The following is a 27,267-nucleotide window of genomic DNA, read 5'->3' as shown; positions in this document are numbered from 1 at the left end:
TCAGCAAAGTATTCTTTTTCTGAATTACTGCCAAGTTTCAAAACTGCATGTGTCATCTTATCACGTACTATACATTAAGTGTTGGTCATGTAAGTCAGATCTGCCCTATGGGTATTTTAAATTGCAAACATAACTTTTTGAAACTCTATTGTAATGGTTTTTATTTGGCTTGGTTTCTAAATCAACATAGTTTGTTCATACTGCTTCAATTGCTTTTGCCTTATTCTTTGCCATGCCTAAATCCTTTATCTGAACAAGATACAAAGATCAAGTAATTTGTTTGGTAGCTGAGCATCTAATGCTGCCTAAATTCTCTATAAAATATGTAGTAAATTTATGGTATGTACCTTTTTCTTCCCACATGTAACCAGTATAGAAGTGGAATTAAAACAGCGTAGAAGTTAGTCATGAAAGAAGCATGTTCTTTTTTTTTTCCATCAAATTTTGGCAATAATAAACTTAAACCATTAAGGATAATAATGATTTCAAAACATTTGTGTTTAGGCATCTTTCCTCTGCTGTACAGTTGTAGTTTTCCAGTTCACCTAAAACCCTCCTGCTGCATAACACAGCTCTTAGTTTGGATGTAGTTTCTTGTACTATGTTTGAGGTTTCAACCCATTGCACATCTTCCCTCCTGCCTGAGACCAACTGGACTGTAACAATGCCCAATGCTTATTTTGGTTTCTTTTTTTCTTGCCACATAGTGGCTGACTCTATAAGCAGTTGCTTTTGAAATTCCCAAACCAACAAGAAGACTGTGAGAACATGAGGTTGCACGGTGCACCAGAACCTAATTGGGATGCTTCTACCTTGGATGCTATCTGTCCTTTTGAGAGCATTTTAGGTAGAAATTCTTTACTGTGAGGATGGTGAGTCACTGGCACGGGTTGTCCAGAGAAGTTGTGGATGCTGCATCACTCAAACTCTTCAGAGCTGGGTTGGATGGGGCTTTAACAAACCTGGTCTATTGGAAGGTGTCCCTACCCACAGCAGGGGGACTGGAACAAGATAGCCTTTAAGGTCCCTTCCAACCCAAAGAGTTCCATGATTCTGTAATTGCATGGTTTTTCTTCTATCCTTTTTCTTAGTAGAAAAACACAGAAGATACTGATGTGCAGATGAAAACTTTGAAAGAAAATAAATAGAACTGTCTCTAAGAGTTACAGGTGCATAAATGGATCAGTAAAGGGTTATATATTATGTGCTAATATATCTGTGAGGTATGAACAAACTATGAGGAAAACACGAGCCTAAAAATGGAACTGCAACATCTCAAGGCAGAGAAGATTAAAGTAGTTCTTCCAGCCATTCTATTTCAATGAATTATTGTAGATATAAATCCATTTATGTTGGAAGTTGGAGAGGCCATTTGTTTCACAAATACTAGTGTTATCCCAGGAAATAGAAATGGGATTCCGAAATTAGTTATTAAAGATCACACTTTAGTGATTAAGATAGCTGGAGTTTCAAGGGGCCACACACAATCTAATTCTGGGAGTCAAATTGTCATTCTGTTGAAATGGCTTTTGCCAGGCAGGACACTACAGCACTTGGCTGCTTTTAGCTAAACCCAGAAGTGCAAATCCTATTGTCATCAGTCCTTGTCCACAACATCTCAAATTCAAGGTTTCTTTGCAGCGCAGGTAAAATGGGATGCTGCTACCAGGACAGGGTGGTTTGGGCTGCTGCATCACAGTTATGATGGAGACTCCCAAGCTACGTTTGGTCCTGGTGTTTCTAGAGGAGCAGCCCAGTATGAGGATCTTCCCTGGCTGCAGCAGCAGGCATCAGTCTGGCTGCTGGGGCACAGCTGCTGGCAAAAGAGATGGAGAAGACAGCCTCACGTCCCAGGCATCTGCCTGCTTTAGTTATGCCTGGAGCTGGTCCTGCTTCAAGAAAGCAGATAGGCTGGGCAAACAGAAGAGTGATTTTGATGGGTGATTGCATACTAACATAGCCTGATCTTTACTTTGCAATCTTAACTAGAAATCCAAGTTACAGTTGACTAGAAACTGCTTAAATAAGAAAAGAGTCAAGCAGGACTGGTCATCATCTTGCAATGACAGGAAATGTGACCTTAATATGGAAGAAAATACCTTTTCATAATATACCTTTTTCAGATTAGCTCCCAGAAAAGATCTCAAAATATTTTTCTCATTATTTTTTCTCAAAATATGTTTTAGCTTGAGAAAAAGATAGAGCATCCCCATTTTCTATGTGCTAAGACTTTGGAAGTCAACAGCCTTTTGGAAGTATTTCTCTAAAACCAAACCATCAGAATATTCTTGGAGTAAGAGATATTGAGTATTGAGTAAGAGATATGTTGAGTATTTTCTGATTTACTTTGAATGGGGTTCACCCCTTCCCACAAGAGATCCCCATCCCATGTAATGAGAAAAGGAACCAGCAAAGAGCTGAGAAATGGTGTTCTGATTGGAAATTCACATTTCTACATGTACCATAAAAGTGAGGTGGACAGTTAAATCAATCTAAAGTAATTTCAGTGCCCAGGAACCAGCTCTTGGTGCTTTTGATCCTTGAAAAATATCAGACAAGTTTGTGATAACTGCCAACTTCAGAAGGCAGTACACTACTCTTGGGCACACTTGCCACTTTTCTTCTCAAATGATACACTAATTTGATTGATTTTTTTTCTATGCTAATCATTCTGTGGATTCTTTGGCAATGCAGAAATGTTGTGGTTACAGTTAACATAAAATATATTGGTGTGATATATTCCTGTGCTGCTGTCCCTTACTCTAATATTACTTGATCAATGTAGCTACAACAGCATAAAAGCACCAGAGATGCAGTGAATCAAACACACATGCAAAGCAAAAAACATATTTTTAATGAAATATAAAATTACTTCAATGTATTATCTAAATTATGATACAGCATATGTTTTCCACTGAAATTAACGATTTATACAATGCGATACAAATCTCACTCTAAGAGACATATTTACTTAGAATAAATGGTGAAAAGACATCAGATCTATATTTTAAAAAATCTATTGTTAATTTTACCAATAATTTTCTCAAAATTTGCCCTTTTGAAAGTAAATATGTCACTTGTAGCTGCTATTTTTTGTATTCCATGTAGCATAAGCTCAGTCAGCTTTACTCAGAGCAAAGTAATTTTCAACGTTCACCTTTTTTATATCTTCATTATGTAACAAAAATCTAGTATAAAATAAGAACATCTTTCATTAGTTCTGTGAGTAGATAAGAAACCTGTGCTATATTAAGCAATCAGAATTGAAGCAAAATCATTAGGGAGTAAACAGTCATCTTCCTGCTCAGTGTCCACTGATTGATGTAATGAGGATGGTGAACTGCTTGCATTCCTTACATGATTTGTGGAAGGAGTTGCTATCCAAGCAGAGAAAAAAATTGATACTTGTGTAAAACTTTGCTAAAATTTTGACTCCCAGATCTGTTTGGTTTGCCAACCCAGCATCCTGCAGTTTGGCCTCTTTGCTATTATAGTCTTTTACCCAGACTTAGCTGCCTTTTAATATATCAGTTGAGACTAACTTAATTTATTTGGGTTTCTTTTCCCCACTTTACCATTTGTAACTTGTGATATACCTCTTGTGGTAATATATGAGTGGACTGTAAGGCGCCTTCACACAGGAAAGAGATATTACCTCCCCCTCTTGAGAACTGAGGGCTCAAGTTGTGCCCTCCCAGACTGTGCCTTTCCCAGGGCTCCCTTCCCTTGTCCCAGTGCAAGCACTGCTTGGTACTGCTCTCAGGGGATTTCATCTGGCCTCCAACCTCGCTGCTGTGACTGCCTCAGTGAGCCCCAGGAGAGAGGACAGCATGCAGTCCCTCTCTGCAAGTGGGACCAGTGGCATTGTCCTCCTACCAGAAAACATGGTCACCAGACTAGAAGCTGTAGGAGAAAAATGGGGGAATGACTATTCCTGAAACTTATTAAGATGCTATGTTCGGGCAAAATACATTTTATTATAACTGGATTTTACTATGAGTAATATTTCCTAATTAACCACAGGGATTCATGAGCTTTGCAGACTGAAAGACTGAGCATAGGAAATGTCCCAAGTCTGGTTTTAATCAAGTTTATGTCCTTATGAATTGGTTGCTTTTGCAAAAAGTTTCAGGAGTAGCTAGTCTGAGGAATTACCCAGGGGGTGTAACGAAACTTCCAGTTACATACTTGAAACATCTCTGGAGCTGTACCTGCCTGAGTTAGAAAAGAATTATCTCTACAGAGATAATACAGTGAGCTAGAGCACACTTCTGAGTGGACATGGGAATGGTGGATGATCTCATTACCCCCATCCTCCTTAGATCTATTTCAAATCATTTCAAGCTCCTTGGGGACTGTCTTCCAGTCCATGTAGACCTTGGTGGGTCATGAATCTGCAAGCTGGACTTTTGCACACAGAGGATGATGGATTTGCAATAATGGAAACCTTCAGCTATCAAAAATGGTTGGGTTTTTTAAGAATTCCTTAATAGAAAAGACTTTTTTTCTGGTGTAGATCAGGCTGATTCTGACTGTGCACACACACACAGATACCAGTGAAGAACTGGGGGCTATCAGAATATGCTGTGTGTTAAAAATGTGGCAGCAATAGCTGTGTAGATAAGTAAAAGGGAAGCTATGCTCATACAGATGAGAGTATCAAGGAGGGAAGGGGAAGAAGAAATTGCAGCATGGATACCAAATTTACGCTGGGTCACACTGGGCCTATGTGTCACTCAATGTCACAGCCCTCTCTACACAGAACAAAAAAAGGCAGCATTTATCAGAGCTAATGCCCAAGAAGGTGTGACTGGAGTACACACTTTGGCATCTTTCTTTTTCATGGCAAATTTGTGTAAAGAAACACATTACAGCTAGAAGATGTATAATGCTTTCCTGGCTTGTGGCTATTCTCCAGCCAGGAATATACTGCTTGTAAAAATTAGTGAGTGACTATTTCAGATAAAATTATTGTAATCAGAAACTTTAAAAAAATATTGTGCTGGATTTTTTCTTCTCAAAACCAAACCAAAACAAGAACAAAAAGAGTCCTAGAAAAAAATATTTTTTTTGTTGCTTACTTCTGTGTAGGGGCAAACTAGTGATCCACGTGCACTGTTACATCCTATTGTGGAGTCACTGATGGCACCAGAAGTCGAAGTGTCTGTGTTTATGTGGCTGTCCCCGTGCACCAGTGTTGTGAGGAGCTCCATGTAGTGGGCACCTGCTGAGCCAAAGATTTGAGATGAATAGCACCCATATTGATTTGCCTATAATGGAGTGGAAAAGAAAAATGTCCAGGTTTTGTTGCAGGTATTTTCATGGGGTATTAAATTGGTGGATTAGTTGCAAACAGCAGTACTGATAAAGTCTCCTGTCCATCTTGATGGTTGGGCCTTTCTATTAAAATGACACATAAATAACCTATTATGTCCCCCACCCATGGAAATTCAAATGCACCTGTCAACTTGATAAAGCACTTGCCTGGAGGGAAGCATTGTTTACATTTTCACTCCATTCTTCAGAAAAAGTGAGATTCTAATTATTTTTCCCACTGTAAATTAATGCTGACTATGATGGTTAGCATATCTCTGTATTGTTATATCTATGCAAAAGTTAAATAATAGAACTGATCCATCATGTATTATGCAATGTGCATTTTTATGACAGGCTTCCCTCTGATCTTATTATGCCTTTCTTCACAAATACTTACTTTTTTTTTTTTCCCCTAGCAGCTGGGGGAATCTTTGTTGACTGCTGGTTCAGAAGTTGAAATCTGTCCTGTGTGAAAAGAAAAATGCAATTTACATGTTTATCGGATGCTGAACTCTGCTATCTTCTGAGAAGGAAAAAATAAGGATATAAGAGTATACTCCATTAATAATAAGCTTTATTATAATAGACAATTGGTCACAGTAGACTAAACCATTTTTCTACAAACCAAGCACATAAAATTCAGTAATACAATGCAATTGTTTCTGGATAGCTCAGACAGTAACTTTTAATTCAGAAAAAAGTAAACTAGTTAAGGTAGTTTAAATGCAAACAGTATCTTTCTTTCATTCATAAAATCATACCACACCTTTGCACAAAACTTTAAGCTGTACCATAAACATTTCTTAGGGTTGCTAGCAGTCATTTCTGCTTTGTTTATAATTTTGTTTTTTGTACATTTTATGGTTTCTGCTTGAACTGAAGACAAAACTGCTGCAATACCACAAAGGGGCCGTTTTTGCAATAGTGTGCCAGAAGTGGAAAATAATGTGAGAAGCATTCTTGTTATCTGGTTTCTTAACTGAAGCAGGGAAGAAGACATTGCTGAGAGCCTCTTGGTACACTCAGACAGCTTTGGGAGACAGCCTGATCTTGCAAGTTACTTTTGCAAGTATGGCAGACCCAACTGGTTTGCATACCCTGTTTAAGGCTCATGTAAACTTCTCTGAGCCTTTAACTCTTTATCCCTACTTGCTACTTGCTCTAGGATTTCCATTCCTAGATTTCTAGAGAAGCATCAGTTCCAGGCATGGTAAAACTGTTTGCAAGAGTCAAAAACAAACACTGGCGCAGGAAAAAGAAAGAATAAACTGACAAGGAAATACCTTAGCAGTTGAGACACTTTGGGTTTAGTTTCTGATGAGCTTGCAATTGGGATGCTGGCCCTATGGAGGCAGAAAAAACATCCTTGGAGTGAAGAAGGCAGAGGAGATGACATGAGAATGGTGAGTGTCCATCTTAATCACAAAGGAATACCCAAACCTCTGCCTTCCTAATTTTCTTCCTTCCCTTCTTTTCCATACTGAAACCAGCATTTACTTTAGCACCACAGCTTACAAAAATATATCAGGCCCCTCCACTACTCTTTCACAAACACCTTGCCAGGGAGGTGTTTGTGAAACCTTTTTTTTTCAGTTCTTCCTCCATGGCCTATTTCTGCAGGGATGTCTGCAAGAAAGAATCTGATTGCTGGTGATTATCTGGAAAATCAGAGAGAGATAATTTATGGGCAGTTAAAGCAAGTAGCCACATAAATGTCCTCTGATCTCAACACAGGCTGCTAACTCCTTGTTCGGCCAGCAGCCCATTGCTACCTGTCCCTACAGTGCTGAAGCAATGGGGCTGCAGTGTGAGTGAGAGATTCTAGGTACTTCTGTGGTAAATGTTTGCTAATAATTAACATCTGTGCTGGAGCAGTCAGTGTACTTATTAGGGTTACTGAAAGATCAGAGCAAAATTACAGTATTTCTATAAGAAGACAACCACCCTTCACAGATGTTCACATATGTTTTACTAAAAGTGTTTAAATTTTTGTTTCACTTTCATTTTCCTAGCCTCCTTCCATCTGCTTCAAAAGAAAGCTGGATCTAAACAGGCAAACTAGGAACATTTTGGTACTTAGTAAAACTTTACAGCAATTTCACTATTCTTTGAATTAAAAAAAGGAAAACATAAATTAAAATTCAAAAGGCACCTTCCACAAGAGCACCATTTCTCAACCCCACTAGCACAAGCATACATTATGCCACTGCCTGCATAGGAGAAAATTTTCTGAAGCTGAAGAGGATGCAAATAGAAGCCACTAGTCCAATGTATTTTAATTTTAAGTTCTCAGCTGATTTACTGTCCATGTAATGATACAGGTTTAAAAATATTTAGCTGCCAGGAAAAGATCTGTCCATCTGATGTCAGTCACAGGTGAATAAAAGCCTGTCTCATTCCCAGACACACATCTTGAATTCACAAGGACAAATTGAATGAAATCTGTGAACATGGACTTGTTTCTTTTAACTATCTTTTTTTTCTGCATTTAATTAGTTCCAAACAGTAAAAATAAAATGCTCATTGCCAACAAATTAATTGACAAACTTAGCTCCTTTGTTTTCTGTTTACACATTAGTTTTGAACTGCATTGTTACTTACAGATCTGTCAGGGTTATTTTCACAAATTTTTCACAGAATGTTTTCTGTGGGCAAACTTTATCCCATAAGATGAACTGCTCCATGGATCTATTTACTATTTGTTGTTTCTGGTGTATTTTTGGTCACCAAAGTCATATAGTATTATTTCTGCTTTCTGATTGCATTACATTTGTAAACACATGAGTAATGAATAACAAATGTTGATGAGCAGATAATGAATAGCAGACACTCTTATTTACACAGATATGCCCTTTTGTGCATTAAAATCCTGACTTCCATAAGGAAAATAACTTTTCCTAAACACTTTTGTATATAAAATCCTGTCTGTCTGAAGTTACTGAAGATGCTTTCTTAAGTAACTAATTCCAGCATCCCTTGTAAAATTTGGGAAATGAGGCATGGAGAGAGATTTCCCTTGCCCATCTGAACCAAACCGACTCTGGGCTCGGAATATAGCAGGATTCTCTGGAGTAGGAAGGGAATGTACTTTATCTCCTTTCCTTAGGGCAAATCAATGGACAAAGACACTGCTATGCACAAGGAAATGCAAGAAAGCTGTGGCCTTTAATTTTTACTCAGTAAGGTTTTTGCTTCATTGAATATCAGTTTTCCTTGAATTAATTCTTGAGATGACTTTACCCCCTCCCCCCCAAATTTATTATTGTTTGGAAGAGAGTATTTCTACATTTGTATTTTTTTAATTGGTGACTGAAGTGTGGACACTTAAAACCACAAAAGATTGAGATCTGAAAAAATGGGATGGTGAGCAGCAGACTACACAAGCAACGTGTGCAGTGTAGCTAAGGAATATGTGGCTGCGCTTTGTAATTTCTAAAAGCAGGAGATGAAAATCATTCCCAAGAAAAGATCTGCATTGCTGCTCACTGGACATATCCATGAAGAGGATGCTATTGCAAATCACAAACAAAACGACCCGCTGCTGTTTCCTAGTGCTACGGTGCTAAGCAGCTTTCCATAAATCTATTCTGGGATTTCTCCTTAGTCATTTACAAAGAGGTTATTCTCTGTATATGCCTTTTTTTTCACCATTTAGTCTGTCCATGTCTGTTTGTTAAATAAATCAGGGAAGAATGTAACAACAATGCTTCAGGCATTCATAATTTGACTGAAACAAACAATTCCTGGAAACTGCTGGTCCCTTATGCTGGTCCATTATGTTGACAAATAGGATGATCTAGAAGCAAGGTATCTCTCTGCAGAGTTACCAGGAGCCCACAAAGGCCTTTGCTTACCTGAGACACTCACATGGCTCATTACTGACCCAGGAACGAGAGCATGTGCTGCCACCCCACCAAAGCATGCTGCACGTGCATAAATGTGTGTGAGTGCCTTGTGCACGTAAGGGTTAAACATGAGGGGTGTTGGTGTGGCTTTCTTGTGGTGGCATGATTTTTGGCAATCCTAATAGCTTTTCTTGTTCGTGCCTTTGCTTGCCATTTCTCCAATTTCACGATTTATTCAAACTGAGTTGACTTTCGTGACTTTTAAAGTGTCCCATCCTTCCTACAGTGGCTTGGAAACTTTCCCTACTGTCACATCTGATTCTGACCAAGGTCCAGTGACAACCTCACTGGGACCTGGACACCACCAAGGTGCTTTGACACAGACAGGAGGGATGTTTTTAGATATTTTCATGTAAATTCTTCTTTTACCAGAGTTGCTGGCAAGGTTTTTAGCAACAGTTTGTCAGAAATGGGGTTTGCAACGCTTAAGGGGTGCTGTGCTTCCCTCAGAGGTTAGCACTAGACAGCTTTTGTTTTTTAAATTGTAAAGCTACGCTGGTTTAACAAAGATTGCCTCCAGGACAGTAATTCCCATATTTACGACTCTTACCACAGAAAATGCATTTACCATGTTTATGAAAGTTACTTGAAATAAATACAGCACCCTTGACTTTTGATGTCTTTTTTTTCCCCCTATCATTTCAACACTCTTTTGCCCTTTTGACTAAGTTAACAGCTTGCAACTTTTGCTAATTATTTGTCATGACCAGCGTTCAGTTCCACCCATTCTCAATTAGTTGATTTGGTCCATTTTACTCATTTTATACATTTTCTTTGAATGCTGTTTTCAAACAGTTTTTTTATACATTTTGCAATGCATGAGCCTGGAATTGATTCACATGATGTTGCTAATAATAATGCTGCTGCAAAGAGTTAAGAATCAGTACTAATTATAATCAAGTGTTTGGACTTACATGTATATTCCTCAACTTTTCAAAAGAGCTTTTTCATACTGATGTCTTTTTTTAAAAGACACTAGAAGTCAATCTTCCTCTCATTCTCACTGCACCTCAGAAAATCTGAGGAAATATTCTTTCTTCTTTCACAAAAACTGTCAAACAATAGAAAACATCATAGTACCTTTACACACTAGCATGGCATTTTCTGTACCCTGACCTCAGAAATATTGGTAATTATAGTTCGCTGTGCCTCAGTTGTGTAATATATTTATAAACATGCATTTATCAAAATATATTTGTGTTTAAAATGTGTTGTACTTCAAAAACTTATTTCTCTACACTTGGTGTGGCATAATACATTTATACAACAAAATGCATTTGTATTTGTACTTACAAATGTATTTTTGTCTTTTTTCTAGGTTATACACTATAATTTCCAAAGGGTTGACATAATTTACCTTTTTTGTAGGAGAAATGTGTTCCACTCTCTTAAAAACCTGCATTTTTACGTCACGGTGTACGCTAAAGGAGCAGTGATTGAAATTGTTGTCAAGGAAGAATGTATTAAAATTATTAATAAGACTTAAACCCACATGAGACTTACTGAATCATCTGATCTGACCTAAATTCATGACCCTTCCTCCCAGTTCTTCCCTTCTCATACTTGCACCAAAATAGGAAGACCAAAAGGATAAAAAACTGCCAACATAATAAAGGCCCGTGAAAACTGTACATTTGCATTAGGTTGACATAACATTTTATGATTATAATAATATAAACAAATAAACTATAAGGGCATGCACATCAGACCTCATTTCAAGCTGAACTATTATAAAGCGATTAACAGCCTCACAGTCCCGCTTTAATTAAGTTATGTTGTGAAATATTCAGCATTTGAACCTGTTCTGGCCTGCCTCTTTTATCATTGAATTACCATCCTTAATGTGTTTTTCTGCTGAAAGATGAATTTCATTTAAGGATTACTGTACATTGCTCTGGCATTTTGTGGTTTCTTGTCAGCCCTTGTGAATCTAGATCATTGCTAACTTCAGTTTTTCTGACATGTCCTATATGCACAGTCTCTTGACTAGCCTGTCTCTATGGATTTATTAACTCATATTGTATTCCTGTAGAAATGAATGGACATTTTTGATTAACTTAATGATAGAAATTTCAGATGACAGTACAGTTTACTTTTGGAGCTTACTTCTGGTTATGTAGGCCACAGCAGCTCTCTAGTGACCTATCACTTCACAGAAATGTGTTTTGAGAGTTTCAAGGCAGTGGACATCTGTCTGCCAAATACTTTCAGATGGTGCTAGCAAGGAGGGAATTGAAAGGGGTCTTTAAATCCACAGCCACAAGCAGAACTGTTCCCCCTTCTTGGAAGTGGTATTCAAATGTTATATTCCTCTTTCCTTCCTACATATTGAAGAGCCTGCCTTCAGGAAAACTCACACTACCAGGTGATTTGAGGAAGAGTTAATGAACAGTGCTCCAGTGAAGGGTCCTCCTTCCTTCCCTTCTAGTGCCCACCCCAGACCAAGGCTATGCAACTCACCAGAGCACCATTAGTTTTAGCAGTGCCTTTTCTCTTTCAGTTGTCAGATGATCAGTCTGTGCTTTTGGTTTGTTTTTTTCTGGGGGAGGACGATGACAGTAGGGATGGGAGGAGGACATGCAGAACAATATTATCATGTTCTCATGTTCTTTTGGCTAGTCACATCAATGTCCTCAGAGGGAGTTCACCAGATCTTGAAATGTGACAACAGATCAGATGGGTTTGTTTAGTCCCACTGTCCTGCAGAACTGTCTGCTCTTGGGGAGGAAGACAAGGACTTCTGATGCCATATCTGATCCCATATAGATATGGTGTCCTGGGAATGGCACCTAGAGTCAAGAACTTCCAAAGAAGATCTTAGCCCTGGCAAGGTGAAGGTTTGTTCAGACACAAGGTTTGAGTAACATGACTTGGGCTTCCCCACATTACCATCTGAGTGTTGTAAATTACACTCAGATCTGGCATTGATTGAAAAAATAGGTGATAATGTATTTGTGTGAAAGTAGTGGAAGGTCCATGCTCTTCCCTGTGCTGGACAAGAACAGAATGCATATTTCTGCCCCCAGAGCTCACAGATCAAACAGGCCAAACAGAGCTGAAAAGAAGCATGTGGTGTTCATATCCGTGGCCTGCAAAACACACAGTAAATAAGCCCTCTGTTAGTTGATAGGGACAAGCACAAGAGAAGGACAAGCAGATTCAGTGAAAGTGAGATAAAATGAAGGTCAGACAAGAAGCAGGGGAAAGCATGGGACTGATTCTGGAGGGAAGAAAATTTTGAAGAAAAGAAGGAGGATTGTGACAGAAATCACCCTGTTTGCTGTGTTTCCTGTAGACTGAAGTTCTGAGCTGGGTCTTAACCATTTTTCTTACCATAGATCAGGGAGGAGACATGAAGCCAGGAAAGCCTTGATGCTCTTGAATTGGACAGGTTAGAAATTCTGGTAGTGAGACACTGGGATGAGAGAGGAGGGTAACCACTGCAGGGGCTGTGGTGTGGCAGCTCTTGCAGCTGCTCCTCTGTGCTCACACTGTACCAATGGAAGTTGCCTTCCTGCTTTCTTGGAACCACTGGCCACGTTAATTCTTATGGAGCACTGTATAATGCAGGGATGTGTCTTGTGCGCTAGACAGAAGAAAATACAGGCCTTGTCCTGTCCTTATGGCTGCTGTATGTTCCTAATATGTTGTCCTGAATGAAAGCCTTTGAACCCTTTGGTGTGAAAAATTCAAACTGTCCTTATTTAACCTTAAATTTCAGATGACCTTTCCTTTTTTTAAAATGTAAAAAAAATTTATTAGGGCTGATGTAAATGGAAGCTGGTGCTAAAATGAAGCATCCTATTGTTCTGTCATTCCTGGAAAAGAGTTGGAGATAATTTCCTATACGTGTTCTTGCTTTCTTAATTCACCTAAAACAAATCCTCTCCTAAGGCAGTGTCCCATAATAGCAGCATGCACGTCAGGATTGTGGCATTGGCACACTGTACTAGTTATGGGATTCCTCGTAATGCGTAAGAACAGCTGAGGAAATGTGAACTGGAACACAAGCAAACTGAGCTAAATCTAACTTTCACCAAGTGAGGGCAAAAATTTGTATCTGGTTTTTGTGGTCTCTTGTAAGAATCTGACCTCTTCATTTCAGCAAAAACTAAAAGCAAGATTATGGAGAAGAAGGTTTTGATGTACTGATCTTAAATGAGAGCTTTTCTTTAGCTAGCTTTGTGAGTAAGTTCCAATAATTTCTGCCAACGCAATACACATTCTTGAAAGAAAAAACACGTGCTAGGCCAGCAAAAGTGGTATTTTGTCCACATTAAATAGAAGTGTTAGGGAAGAGCATGCTGATGTATTGTAAGGACGTAGCAATATCACCAATCCCTTCCTTCCACAAACAGGAGTAGCATCTCATGGGAGAAAATGAATGACGAAAAGGTCTTGCAAAAGTGAGGGTTAAAAAGCTTATGTTTGCACTTCAGGGGAAGTGTAAAAATAATGCTTCTCATCATCATTTCTAGTTAAGGATAAAGGGTGCTTAAGCCTTGTGCCATGATCCGTCTGAGGTCTTGAATTCTGCTCAGCCTGTGTAAAGAATTAACAGGAAAAAGGCTAAATGGAAATTCTGAGATACAAAACCTACCAAAGCAAACATGTTTAGAGCAAACTAGGAAACTAGGTAACTGTTAATAAACTAGCTTTACACAATGCCCTAAAATACACCTAATTTACTCTGCCTCATCTACAATTCAGTTAGCAGCACAAGGTTATTTTAATATAATACAGAGATCAGAGACTAAAAAGTGCTTGTGGGTACAGGAGCAAAGGCTTCTCAAAGAGAGAGAAATACAAATACTCGCTCACAAAATTCTTGGGAAGCTTTTCTTTTTTTTTTTAATCAGCATTGCCATTTTATTGTTTAACCTACCCGGCTCGATCTCCCTACTTTTGGTTAATACGGGAGTCAATTACAGCTTCATCTGTGCAGAATTAACTTTATAGAATATACACTGGGGATTTGTCTATCTCCTCTATTTAGATCTATGTCATAAAAAAAATATGTAGTAGAGAACTGTGTGCAAGCGCTGCATATGGTACAGGCTTTGCAGATTTATTGTAAAATCATTTTAAATCGGTTAAGCTCTTGCCAGAAGTTAATTAAATATGTTCCTTTGGTGGGGGGCGGGGGGCTCTGTGTGTGTGCCGTGTCCGGGGGGCGGGGGGCTCTCTTTCACTAGGTGGCAGTGTCTGATTACATCTGGAAGGACCACGCCAGCCAGCCTGGTGGCTCCAGCTGTGACCTCCAGCGCCAGCATGGAATGCCCGACGCCGCAGCCAGCCGGGAAGGCAGCACCACTGTCCACGTCTGTGTCTACACGGTTCACCTCAGCGGCTTCCAGGAGCTCTACAGGCGCTTCCTCAGGCTGCCTGATGGGGCTATCATCGAGGTAGGTCCGAGCAGGCTCCTCGCTGCCAGATTTTGGAGGCAAAGGGGTGCATTGCAGAGCTAGGCACAGCCAAAAGAGGAAAATAGGCCGTGCCTGACCCTGCCTGAAATACACACTGAAAGCTGTAGGAAGACCTCACTCCTGAAGAGAAGTGTATAATCAATGGGTTAATGCTTTTGCAGTGCAAAGTAGCAATTTGGGATTGTTTATAGAGCCATTTAAAGGCAATTATATAAGATATACATTGAAACTACACACATAGAGATTATTTATAAATATATATCACTTAGAACCACATAAGGTCATTCCGTACAGGAATTATTATATATATATATATATATATATATAAAAATATACAAGGTAAGAATTGTGCACATTTAATGGGCAGCTATTACTGCGATTATGGCTATTCACTTAGTTTGTACTCAGATACACAGAGCTGAGGCACAGTTGGATTACCTACTGGCATCTTGTATGTTTTAGATTGAATCTTGGATGTTGTCAGCATTTCAGGAGCTTGTGCACTAAAATACAATACAGGATGTTATTAAAGAGATGTATCACCCATTACTTGTTTCATGGGCTGCATTTTGTTCATTGCTTTGCCATTTTTGTTCTAAGTGCTTTGAAGAAGAACATTTCTTTTTTGCCTTTGGTCTTGTGTTGAGAGACTCTTAAAAAAAGATTGGCATTTAAGAGAAAGTAGAGTCAAAGAATATTACCTTGCCTACGCAGATAAGAAGTGGGAGCATCATCACAGAGAACTTGGCACAAGTGATGATGAAACACAGTGTTTTCATCTGCGCACTTCTAAGGTGAAGGTTTGAATACGTCTTTCCAGCATGAGGCAAACATTGCTTCTGCTCCTTTGGTTAATGGTTCAAGGCTGTTTTCTTCATTAAAGATTTTGCTCTTAATGTCTTTGCCCTACTTGGCTTTTTAAAGAAAATTTAATTTAAAGGAAACTGTCCTCAAGGATTTCAAACATAATTTTCTGCCTGGGGAACTTGTGATTCACCAGAGTGAAGACACCAGAGTCTTCAAGCTGGCCAAAGAAAACAAGAGAAGGCATGTGGCCTACATGAAGTAGACCCCAATTACTGGAACAAAGAAACTGGCAAATCCAGGTCCATGCCCAAATCTTTTGAAGAAACTCCTCATGTGAATAATTGCCTAGACTTTTGCTAAAACACCTTTTCCATGTTGGAGGTCAACCAGGCAGCCCAACTCCTACTTTCTGCCTGTTAAAAATGTACCTTTTTGCAGAATGGTTTTTCCCAGTTACGTTTTTCTCAGCTTTTCAGTGGTGAAATTTAATTCAGCTTCCACCAGGCGTTGGAAGGAGGGTCTTTGAATACCTGAAGCAATCCTAATCCAGTGCCCTGTTTCAGTTCATTAATCTGAATCTGTTTTGTACTTCTGAGAGAGAAGAAATGTGTTCTCATATGAAATGGCTTTGTCTTCCCAGGTGAGCTTTTGAGAAGCTTCCAGCATCCACAAAGTAAGCAATGTATAATGTGGATAGCTGGAGCCACTTCTCCTTAGTTTCCCACACCAGATCATAACATAGCCTATCCCTAAAATTCATGACTGAGTCTTCCTCATTGTCTTGAAAGCTGCACATCTAATTTAAAAGATCAATGCATGCTTTACAGCATTTTTACTTGTAGATCTAAATGCAATTACATGTAAGAAATGTGCTTAACTAATAATTGCAGTAAAGCCCATATACAGATCTTATATTTAGCTGATAACAGATGTAATTATACATTTGTGTGTTTTATAGGTCAGGGCTTTCTACTTCAGTTCCAAATTAGGAACATTTAATGAATTTTAAAACTATACACTGACAAATGAGAAGTTTGCTGCCATGGGGAAAAATACACCTGAGCTTTACTACTTGCTGCTGTTGTTACCCCTCAGGAACATTGTTTTTTTTTTACCCTTTACTGCAGCTAGACAAGCAGGGGTACTTGAGTGGGGCTAGAAAATTGTTTTGGAGTTGAAGGGTGCATTGCAATGTTATGTATAGTTTTTAAGAGTGCAGGAGATGAAAGGCAGCTGGGCTTCTTGGAGTAATCTTTTCAATTTGCTCCCTCTGTTGACAATTTGTTGTGTATAAGCACTTTCAGTTTGGTTATCTAGAGCTCGTTCTAAAGACTCAGGTGATTTAGTTAGGTAAATCTGGTCTGCCTTAGGGTTAGGTAAACTAAATTTTGCTCCCAATGACTCAATGGAAAGATTTTTCTGGATCCTTATAGTCTGTTTGGTCAGAAGTCTCCTGTTATTCTAAATTTAATCAACTTCCATTGGATCACCCATTGGTGTAAATAAGATTTCCCTTTACTAGAAATCTACCTACATAATATAATTTCATAATCTTACCTGTTTTATTCTGGAATGGGTACAACACCTCATCAAAAGAAACAAGATGAGTTTGCATTTTGCTTTTCATTCCTCTCCTCACTTTGCCAGCAATGGGGAAGGAGGGAAGGCTTTTCTTCCACATTGGTGAGGGCAGAGAGTATGATCTATTCTCTTTCCCTGTCATAGGAGACAGGGAGACTTCTAGGACATTCTGTCATAAAAATGACAGCTGCCTTTCTTCTTTCATCATGATCAGCAAGCCTCTTTCTCCTCACCAGAGACTAGATATTTGTATGAAATGTTGTGTTGGGACTGTAGGAACACGACCTGTAAGAACAGGTGTGGTCTGTGGCAATTGTGACCTGCCCTACCTTTGTATATACATCTACCTGGTCTGCAGTGTCCACAGAGTAAGAAAACAATCAGTTTTCACTCATTTTGTTCTTCTGGATGGGCTAGTGCTCTGTACAACTGCAGAATGCAAGGAGAAATTCAACAGCATCTAGGAACTGGGGGTTACAAGCACCTTCTTCCTGTGAAACAATCCTCCTTCTTATTGCAGTGACATATCAAAGATGAAAATGTAATTATTTCAGTGTAAATTTTTGCTGGTTTGTTCACTTTTATTGAGGAACTCTGAAGGCATGTAAATCACAAGACAGCAAAATGAAAAGACTTTGACTTTTAATTTCTGTAAGTTTCAGGAATCACACCTGAAAGAGCCATAACATTTGTTCCTAAATACTATAGTGGAACCTCATGAATTTAGGCATTTGGGGACTAAGATCTGTCCATCAGATATTTAATGCTTTGGGCCATTTACAGCATGATGGGTAGACGGGTTTTGGTGGGTGTTCTTCAAAAGTAATGTGTTTAATAGGAGGAAATGAACTATTTGGCAGAAAACAACACAGGAATTATAATTACTTTGAAAAAGTATGTGCAAATATAGGCATTGTTTGGAGGGCACCACCAGCATAAGCAGTAGATTCTTGCATTCAGCTAACTGAGGGGTGTGTGCAGGCTGGTGAGCTCTGAAGCAATGATTCTCTTGCCAAACCCAGGAACATGAGAAGAGCACTGAAATCACCAGGCCAAATTCTGCCTCAGATTCATGTGTTCAACTCTTGCTGACTTTAACTTCAGATATGTTTCTGTATCTGCAGATATTCTTTGACAGGCATAAGAGGAATTTTGCATAATCTTGCTGTGAAGTCCTTGGATGCTCGTAAGGAACTCACTTCATATTTACAGCCTCATCCTACTCTTTTATACTTTAGTAAAATCAAGATTCAAGATTTTCTCATAGCCCTAATCCAGCAAATTACTTCAATGTGAACCCAATTTTATCCAGGGAGCCAAAACTCACTTTAATAATAATTACCTTTCTTTCTTTTTTTTTTTTTTCCCCCAGCAAGCAAAGCCAGTTTGTAAGTACTGTGTACAGAAGGATACTAGCTAGGAATAAATGTCCTCTAAGTAATAGCTTCTTTAAAATACTTATTTCTTTTTGTGTGGTATTGCCATTCAAGGTCCAGATTTCCTGGTATAGCTAGAAATTTCATGTCTGGTATGAAAAGTAGTTTTATAGGTTTCATAGGGATGAGGTAAAACTAACTGTTTTAAAAGGAGCATTAAGTACAAGGTGACATGTATAAATTGCCCTAGAAATGTTAAATAAAAAGATTTTTTTTTGAATGTGCAACATAAAAATTATAGAGGTTAAACTTGTAGGTGAAGTCTTTTTATCATAAGCATTGTAAAACTCGCAGAATTCACATGCAGTAAAAACCATTTTTCTTTTTACCTATAATATATTTCCCCTTTATAGTAATTCAATTTAACTGTTGGCTAACCAAGGAATGACCTTCCCAAAATAAATCACTTTTCATGCTTTTCGGTATTCATTAATCTGATGTTATTGTAATATAAAGGAAATGATTGAATTTTAACATTTAAAACATATTTGAAATCGATGCACAGAAAAGTTAATGGTAGTGGTACGTGTTTGCTGTCTTCGTGGTGATAACGCCAACTTGGTGATTTTTATCTCGACTTTTGCTGACTGGAGTTGATTTCTTATTAAAAGGGCAAAGATAAGTCACTTTAACTCAACAAAAAATCAGTTTCTTATTATAGGCCTAGTAAACCTCAGCATTGTAGGGGAAGTTTTTGTATAGCATGATTTTATCTATCAAATAAGCCTTCACAAATGTCAAGGATTCATCCAATTTAAACTTACTGGATAAAAGAGATCTGTTTTCCCTAATTACTTGAAAAGTGCCTAGCAGTAATAGGATAAGACAGCGTAGGTGACTAGCCAATTACTTAGTTTAAGCTATTTACATCAATCCATATGCTATAAATTATGTCTAAACCCTCCTGCACTTCTGGAAAAGTGAATAAAATCATATAAGTTTATTTTGAATACAAGATCAGATATGGTATGCTGAGTGACACTTAAAAAGAATGAAACTGTAACCGTAGCTTATTTTCTGAAGCAATCTTGACACTAATGCTAAATTACAGCTTGGAAACATCTAGCATTTTTACCTTTATGAGAAAAGGCTTTTTACATATTTAACATAATTCTAGGGAAAATATACTGGAATTATGTATAAAGATATGTACACTGTAACCAAAGGGCATTTATAGTCCCCAGTAGAATACTTACAACAATTTTATTGCCATTTGGTGTCATTTTCTAACAGATATAAAATACAGCCAGTAAACAAACTAGACTTTAGATTTAAGCTGACAGCTGTTCCTTCAGAAGCAATATTCAGATATTTAATCTTAAGAATACTGAATATTTTACAATTGTTTGAGCAAACTATACTTTTAGCATGTGAAGGACTGCATGCTTTTATATACAGTTCTTGGATCTGATAATGACATTAAAAAACAACCTTAGAATAATCTACACATTTGTTGCTCTCTTATATTCCCTGGGCAAATCAACAAATTGCCTCATGTTTTATTCTTAATTCCACAAATTCTTTTTTTTATACACAGTGTTGCTATGAATATTGGGCCCTATTTTTTTTCCTGTGTGCATAAGCCATGCAGTTGACTCCAGCGGAGTTTATACATGGATATGAGTGCAGCTTTTTCTGGCCTTAATTTCATTAAAGCAACAAATTCGCCTATTTACTGCAAAAGCCCCATGTGGTATTTTCATGAAGAGTCTCACTTCAGTGGTCACTAAAGGTCTGTGGAGGAGAGAAAGAGGGAGGATTGCTCTAGATCAGTACCTGAGGTTGGTGCCCATCCCCATGACTTCATCTTCATCTCACCAGACACTGGGAGGGAACAGCTCAGCTCTGGCTTTTGTGTGAGGATGTTCTGGCTGGGAGAGAGGCTGGGCAAAGGTAATTACTTGGTGTAAACTGACCCACTTTGGATGGCTTCAGCAGCTTCATGCCAGGTCATCCACAAACATGGCCCATTCAAACCAACCATGAGTTGATTTCCTGGAAATCCCTATAAAAGCAGGGATTAAGAGGAGAGGTTTGTCCCACAGAAGAGTGATTAATGCATGTAGGTGTGTACATACTTGTGGGGTGAATAGGCTTTACCACATGCTGCCTGCCTAATTCTGAGATTTAATCTTGTCCCGTTAAAAACGTAATATGTTTTGCAACTGCATTCAATGGGAGCATGATCTCTCTCAACATGCATTGAGGTTCAGTTGGGAATCATACATTTTACCAGCTCAGCTAAGGGATACTCCCATGGACAAAGGCAATTGGATCAGTACACCCTGCAAACTTACAGCCCTTTTGTTCATGGTTGTGGCAGTATAGCAAGTTTCACCTCAAATAAGAAGTAAACCAGACTGTTTTAAGTTACTGTTACCAGTATATATCTCTCCTTTAATGTTATAATTTAATTAAGGGTAATCAGTTTAAGAAAGAAATTAGTTGTCCCGGCAGCTCTTTTCATCTCACTGAAAAGATGAGAATAAGGAAAAGAGATTTCCTGGGGAAATCTTGTGGTTGTATGCTTTGTTCTTAAACTGATCCAGCCCATCTCACATGTGACATGCAAACCCCGTCCTGAAATGGACCCAGTCTTGGGCTCCTTGCCCTTGTGGTAGGTAAGCCAATCCCTCTGCTGCAGGTGAAGTGTATGAGCATGTGTCTCAGCTGAGCAGGAGTTTTTTCTCCATATCTTCTGTTTCAGGTTGTTTCCCTGTAAAGTAAAAGATTAGGTCCTTGTCTTTCTTCAGTAAATTGTGGTATAGTTTTAAATGGAAGCTGTGTCTATTAATTGAGAATCTGTGGTCAAGACTACGTTGCAGCAGGATGGAAATGCAGGAGGCAGCCTTGCAGCAGGAGGCAGCCTTGCAGCATGTGGTCATTTCCACCCTCCCTGGTGTTCTACAAATCTCAGATTTTATATGCTCTGTACCCCAGAAAGTCATAGAGTCATGTGGAAAAAGATGTCTCTTTTATCCAAATGGCCATGTCCTGCTCATCCATGCTGCTGTCTGTGCTCTGATAGGAGGACCAGGAAAGAAATTAGACAGGTCCACTGTCGGTCATTTTTAGCAGGACTCATTGCCTTTCAGAGAACTAAAAAATTACTGAAATACCAGAACTACAGCATTATAGTCTTGTTCTGTATATGAATATTCAACTTTAAATCATACTGGCATCTTTTTTGCTTGCAGAGAATGTGGGGTGAGGCTCAAGGGTTGCCTACCTAATCAACACATACACAAATATATTGTGTTAATGGAAATTTTAATTTCTTTTTTCTTGGGATTCTGAAGAGTTAGAACTCTTTCCCTCAGTTGCAGAAGGAGTGGCAGCAAGTTCAAGCACACCCATTCAGTCTGAGCCAGTGCTCAAGGGAAAAATGCTGCCATAGCTCTCTAGTTGTATTATTTAGCAAACAGCAGTGAGGATAATGAAGGGGTACTTTAAAAGTGTTATTTTGCATTAAAAAAATACATCTTTCAGTTTCAACTCACATTAAACACCAAGATTTGCTGTATTTTAAGTGATTTTCAGAACAATTTTATGCTGAAAGGGCAGAGCCACTGATTGTTGCAGAAGGTATTTTGTACTTTTGAACACTTATAATCTTTATTCATCTATCACAGTTTTACCTGAATCAGCACTAAAATCTCTGAAGTCAAAGGATAATTGCCAAAACAGCATTAACTTACTTTATCTGAATAAAAAAAATAACCTTTGAAAAAGTACCTTGCAGCTACACAGATTGACAAAATGCATCAATTATATTTTTGCTCACTTTATAATTACATTGCAGTAAGTGCACAGTGAACTTTACTACATGGTTGATTAACAATAAGGTTACTGCTATTAAGTCACTCTCAGAAACAACAACTTGGACTTTAATTTAAGAACATAACTCTGCACAACATCTGATCAAGTTAAAAAATCTGACATATCTATACAAGCTTCAATTTAAAGTTCACAAGTAAATGATAGCACCTTAATTGTAGCAAAGGGTTCCTATTGCTTCAGTCAGTCATGCTGGGTATGTGAACAAGCCAGGTTTGGAAGAGCTCTTGGTATGTGTTAAGCAGCACCAAAGGAAAGGCTTTTCCAGTGAACTCTGAATATCCCCTGTATCCTCGTTTTTCTTGCATAGAAACAAGTCTTATGAAGAGCAGAGGAGGGCGCTGGGGTTGTGTAGCCTGGAGAAAAAGAGAAAAGGGGTGATCTTACCACACTACAGCTGCTTGAAAGGAGGTTGTGGCCAGGTGGAGGTTGTTTCCTTCTGCCAAGTAACAAGCAACAGGACAAGAGGAAATGGATTGGATATTCGGAAAAATTTCTGGAAGGGTTTTCAAGCACTGGAAAAGGTTGTCCAGAAAAATGGTTAAGTCCCTGGAGGCATTTAAAAGACATCTGGGTATGGCACTTGAGAACATGGTTTAGTGGTGGACTTGGTGATATTAGGCTTATGGCTGTACCAAATGGTCTTGAAGGTCTTTTCCAAATCTACCTAAATGATTCTAAAAACTTTTGGGGAATTAGGGTTGCAACTCCAGGCATACACTGATGATATTTCCACATATTTTTTTCAGATTATTGCAACTGGAAAAATATTTCTGTTTCTGTTAGCTCACTGACACTGTAGGCCTGTCTCCTGTCTTCTTGACTTTGTATAATGCAAAAGTGTTGCTATGAAATCCTACCATGATGTTGTATCTGTTTTTGACCTGCCCTGATATGTGTTTATGCCATGAGGGAAACAGCTTTGGACAACCTAAAACTGAACTATCACTTAGTTTGAAAGAATAAAACTTAAAATAATGTAGCAGCTGTTCTGTGAGAAGAAAGAATAGCCTGGTGCAGAGAAACCTGCCTAGTATTTAGTCTCAAATTTTTATGTGAGGTGGTGCATACTTACTATGTTGCCTGTTTCCCTCTGTTCCTGGGGCAGGAGCAGACAGAAAATAAGAATATGCAAAAAAATACAATAGAAATTACTGACTATTCCCTTACATGTACCTGTGTTTGGAAAATTTATTATAGCTGTGGTAAACTAGATTGAGAATAGTAAAATTCTTTAAAATATTACTAGATGACTGGCTCAACCTGCTTTTTCGTGCTAACATTTGAGTTACAGCAGCTAGACAGAGCTGAGCTCAGTTACTTCTCAGTATCTGAAATCTGATTTCTGTTCAAATTCATCAGAGCAAAATTTCTCTTTTATGGGCACTCCAAAATATGAAAACAGTTGGAGTCAGGGCATTCTTGTGCAAAATGCCACCCACATGACACAAGCTGAGCATCTGACATGTGATGTGGTAGCTACTAATGAACAGAGCTGAGTGTGATGCAGTGCCTTGGCTTTATAACCAATTTCTAGTCCTATAACATCACCTCCTCATGGCCATGATTTCCTTCTTTGAGTGTATGTTCTTTATTCATTCAAATCTTCTCCATGTGTCAAGAACATCATAAGGAGAAATTATGAAAAACAACGAGTGTAAAAATCCCCATTCCACTGTTTTACTAAAGCATTTAGAGTGAGAAAAATTAGGTGAATTCACATTTCACATATGTTTAAATTGTTAATCTCACTGTTCTATCTGTATTAGTGAATACATTTACAGTAAGTTTTACTTTATAATATTTTGGCAGAACTGTTAGAAAAATTGTCATAAGCCCAGGAGTGGAACTGAACCATGAAAGCTAAACTGTAAGCTTCTGTGAAGCTGGGTTATTTGTATGACAGAATAAAATTTCACACACACAAAAGCTTCTAAGCTGTGATATTTTGAAAGCAAGAAGAGAGGGATGGGGAAGGGTAATCATAGTCATCTATGTTCTCTCTGATACTTCACTGAATGCTGCTGTAATAATATGTTGGTTTTGTCTGTTCTGTTTTTCAGGCATTTGGTGATGTTGGTGAGGAAAGTCTTTTGTGTAAAGTGAGCACAGACCAGGAGCGTAAAAGGGAAAAGGACAGTGTGCTGTGCGCATCTACATGTATCAAGCTGAGGGAGAGGAAAAAAAGTACAGCAAGGTGCAAAGGTATTATTTTCAATTTCTATACCTAGATGAAAAACCTAACAATCCTGATACCTAAGCATAAAATGTTGGGAGGGGTAGAAAAAAGCAAATAATTTTAGAACAGTTTCTTTTGGGAAGGCTAAGGTGTGATCAGTGACAGCTGAAATTTCACAGTTGTGTTTTCCAATGGGTGTTCATCCCTGGGTAGTTTCATCAACTGTTGCAAGAATCCTGAAGACTGAATGCTGTCCTTTACCCAAACACTGTCACACTTGTCATTCAGAATCCTAATACAGTAATGCAACCCAGAGTGATCTAACTTAGGCAAGCATTTAAATTATGTTGAGGGCAGGCTTAAATCAGTTATTGTATATATATATTTATGTATGTGTCCAGACATATTGGACTAAGCGCAAAAGTCCAAATCTCTCAGACTTGCATTGTGTTTCCCACTGTGCATTGAGAGCCACTGGCTCCCTCACTGTGCCTAGGGAAGTACATGCAGGGTGGAACATCTGTGTCGAGGTTCCAGTGAAGTTGCTCCTGACCAAAGGTAGTTTCAGGGCTTTTGATGACAGAGCGCTACGGAATGTGCTGGGTGTCCTTAGGCATCACTGTTATTATGAGATATCAGTTTCCTCTTGTTGCTCTTCAAAGCTCATTGTAGCCAGCTCCACAAATGAGTCCTATCACTGTAGGTTTTCCAACGCCCTCTAAGGAGTAAAATTCAGTTAAAAGCACCTTGTGTTACTTTTAAATTTACAGTAATTTTGTTTGCTAACAGAGAAACCTTGGAAAGTTCACATGAGCACAAAAGACACTTTTTTTAGGAAACTTGGTAAATTCAGTGTATGGGCTCTTGCTCTAAACCCCTTTTGTTTGGGGAGGGAGGTCATACATTATTGCTAGTGTACTTGCATCATGTCTTTCTCTATATCCTTTTTTTCTAATCTTCAGGAAATCACATTGTTCCTGACAAGAGCTAGTTCCTGCAGTAACACATGGCCTGTGGAGTTGTTTACATCGTGATCCACATCCATGGTATGGCTACTGTCTGATAGGATTTACATTTCTGATGGCTGCATCTCTGCCCATGCAGCGTTGTCCTGCGAATGCTGCCTTCGTAGCTCCTCTGTGGCTTCAACAAGCTGTGCAGTGTGGTGAATTCACAGGATCAGATCACAGACTGGATCATGAAAACATAATTATTTCATGTGACTTTTTATCCCTTCCCAGTTGTGGGACATTGCTAGATTTCTCAGGTTTGCTTGTTTCTGCTTTTTCAGCTTTGTTTGTGCATGTTAGCTGTGGTGGGGAAAATGTTGTTTATTTTTCTTTCAGGTTTCATGACTAAAACATTGACAATTTTCAGTAATTATTCCAAGCACAATGCTATTGTAATTGCAAGACTGTGAGAACACCCAGAAGAGGAGCAATGATGACTTCATCCACCAGTTAGCCAAATCCCAACCTGCTGCAAAATTTACGAGATCCAAGAAACCATTTTTTCTGAAGCATTTGTGGTGGCCATATCCTGCTTTCCTGTGAGCTACAGCGGCTTAAAGCATCCTGGAGGTTATGTTCATGCTTTCTTAGAAGTATTAAAGTTAGAACCAGCCACTTCTCTTTAGTTAGAACCAGTCAGTGCATATTCTATTTGCCTCCATACAAATGTATCAGAAATTGTCCATGCCTCAAAGGCAAGAACTATGAGAGACAACAGAAGAGGGTGGGAAGGGAAACACAGGCAAGAAAGGTGAAATAATTTGTGCAAGGCCATCTAAGTCAGAGGCAAATAGGAGAAATACAGGAGAAATACAGGGCAAACTGCCAGCATCCTGATTCAGTCTTCCCTTTTTGTCCTGAAAATGAAGCTAGAAACCAGAAGAAACTTACCTTACTGCTATTTTGAATAGTTTATGTAGAATTCTGAAGTAATCAATGACATTTTTTTAGCATGTTATGATTTTCTGGTGTCTCCTTGTTCACACTGCTATGGTAAAAGTTTTTCAGATGCATTTATCTTTGTAAGATCTTACTCAGTATTTTGAGCATAATTGATTAATAGCATTACCTAAATCTATAGTTATCCACCTGCATAAACATTAAATTACATTAGGTAGTAACCTAAAGGTTTAAATGTCACTTCTGAGCACAGTTTTAGTTTGGGGATACAAGGTTTGGTTTCCACCTTGTTACTTGTTTTTTTTTCTTTTTTGCAAGTTTATTTGTGTGGGTGTGCATATATCTGTGGATATTTTATGATATTTGCCCAGGCAGAAATGGTGTTAAAAACTTCTGAATATCTACAAGAATTGATTTGATTTTTGTGGCTTTTTTTTGCATAAGGTATTACTTGGATTACTTCTCTCTGTCATAACTGGAATAAAATTGCCTTTTAATGTTTGCTTTGCCTGTTGACACTTTAAACTTTTCTACATAACTTTGGAAAAGAAACTAGCTGAAGAGAAACCACCCAGTAACCTATTGCAGTTTCTGGGTGACAGTACCAAGGTGCTTTGGGCAGTATCTTACTAGGTGCATCTTCCTGGCCTCGATTTTGCCTTTCAGCATGACTGACTGTAATGGTAAAATCCCTTTGGCCAATATTATACCCTGAGTTTCTCACCACTGAGTTAAGATATCCCAGTCTGGTTCTGTGAGATTTTTACTTTGGTGTTCGTAATACAGTGTTGGAATTTAGTCTGATGATGGACTGACTTTATGTGTGGAACCACCATAGCTTAAGTTCTGATAGGACTGTGTTGATTTTTC

General features: G+C 38.5%; 1 protein-coding gene across 1 annotated transcript in view; it reads left to right on the top strand.

The window, feature by feature from the left end:
• The window catches only part of LOC128942772 (uncharacterized), a 159,197-nt gene extending 132,918 nt beyond the window's left edge, over positions 1–26,279 (top strand). The window contains exons 20-22 of the mRNA XM_054285451.1: positions 14,417–14,626; positions 24,372–24,513; positions 25,450–26,279. Of these exons, the coding sequence (XP_054141426.1) occupies positions 14,417–14,626; positions 24,372–24,513; positions 25,450–25,478 (381 nt within the window). The 3' untranslated portion in view covers positions 25,479–26,279. The remainder of the gene's footprint in view (positions 1–14,416; positions 14,627–24,371; positions 24,514–25,449) is intronic.
• The last annotated feature ends 988 nt before the right edge of the window (positions 26,280–27,267 follow it).

This window comes from Melozone crissalis, unplaced genomic scaffold (assembly GCF_028551555.1).
Source record: "Melozone crissalis strain CALT ecotype California unplaced genomic scaffold, PUWL_Pcris_2 ptg000042l_1, whole genome shotgun sequence".
Taxonomy (NCBI): Eukaryota; Metazoa; Chordata; class Aves; order Passeriformes; family Passerellidae; genus Melozone; species Melozone crissalis.
This window is presented reverse-complemented; position numbering and strand designations above follow the sequence as displayed.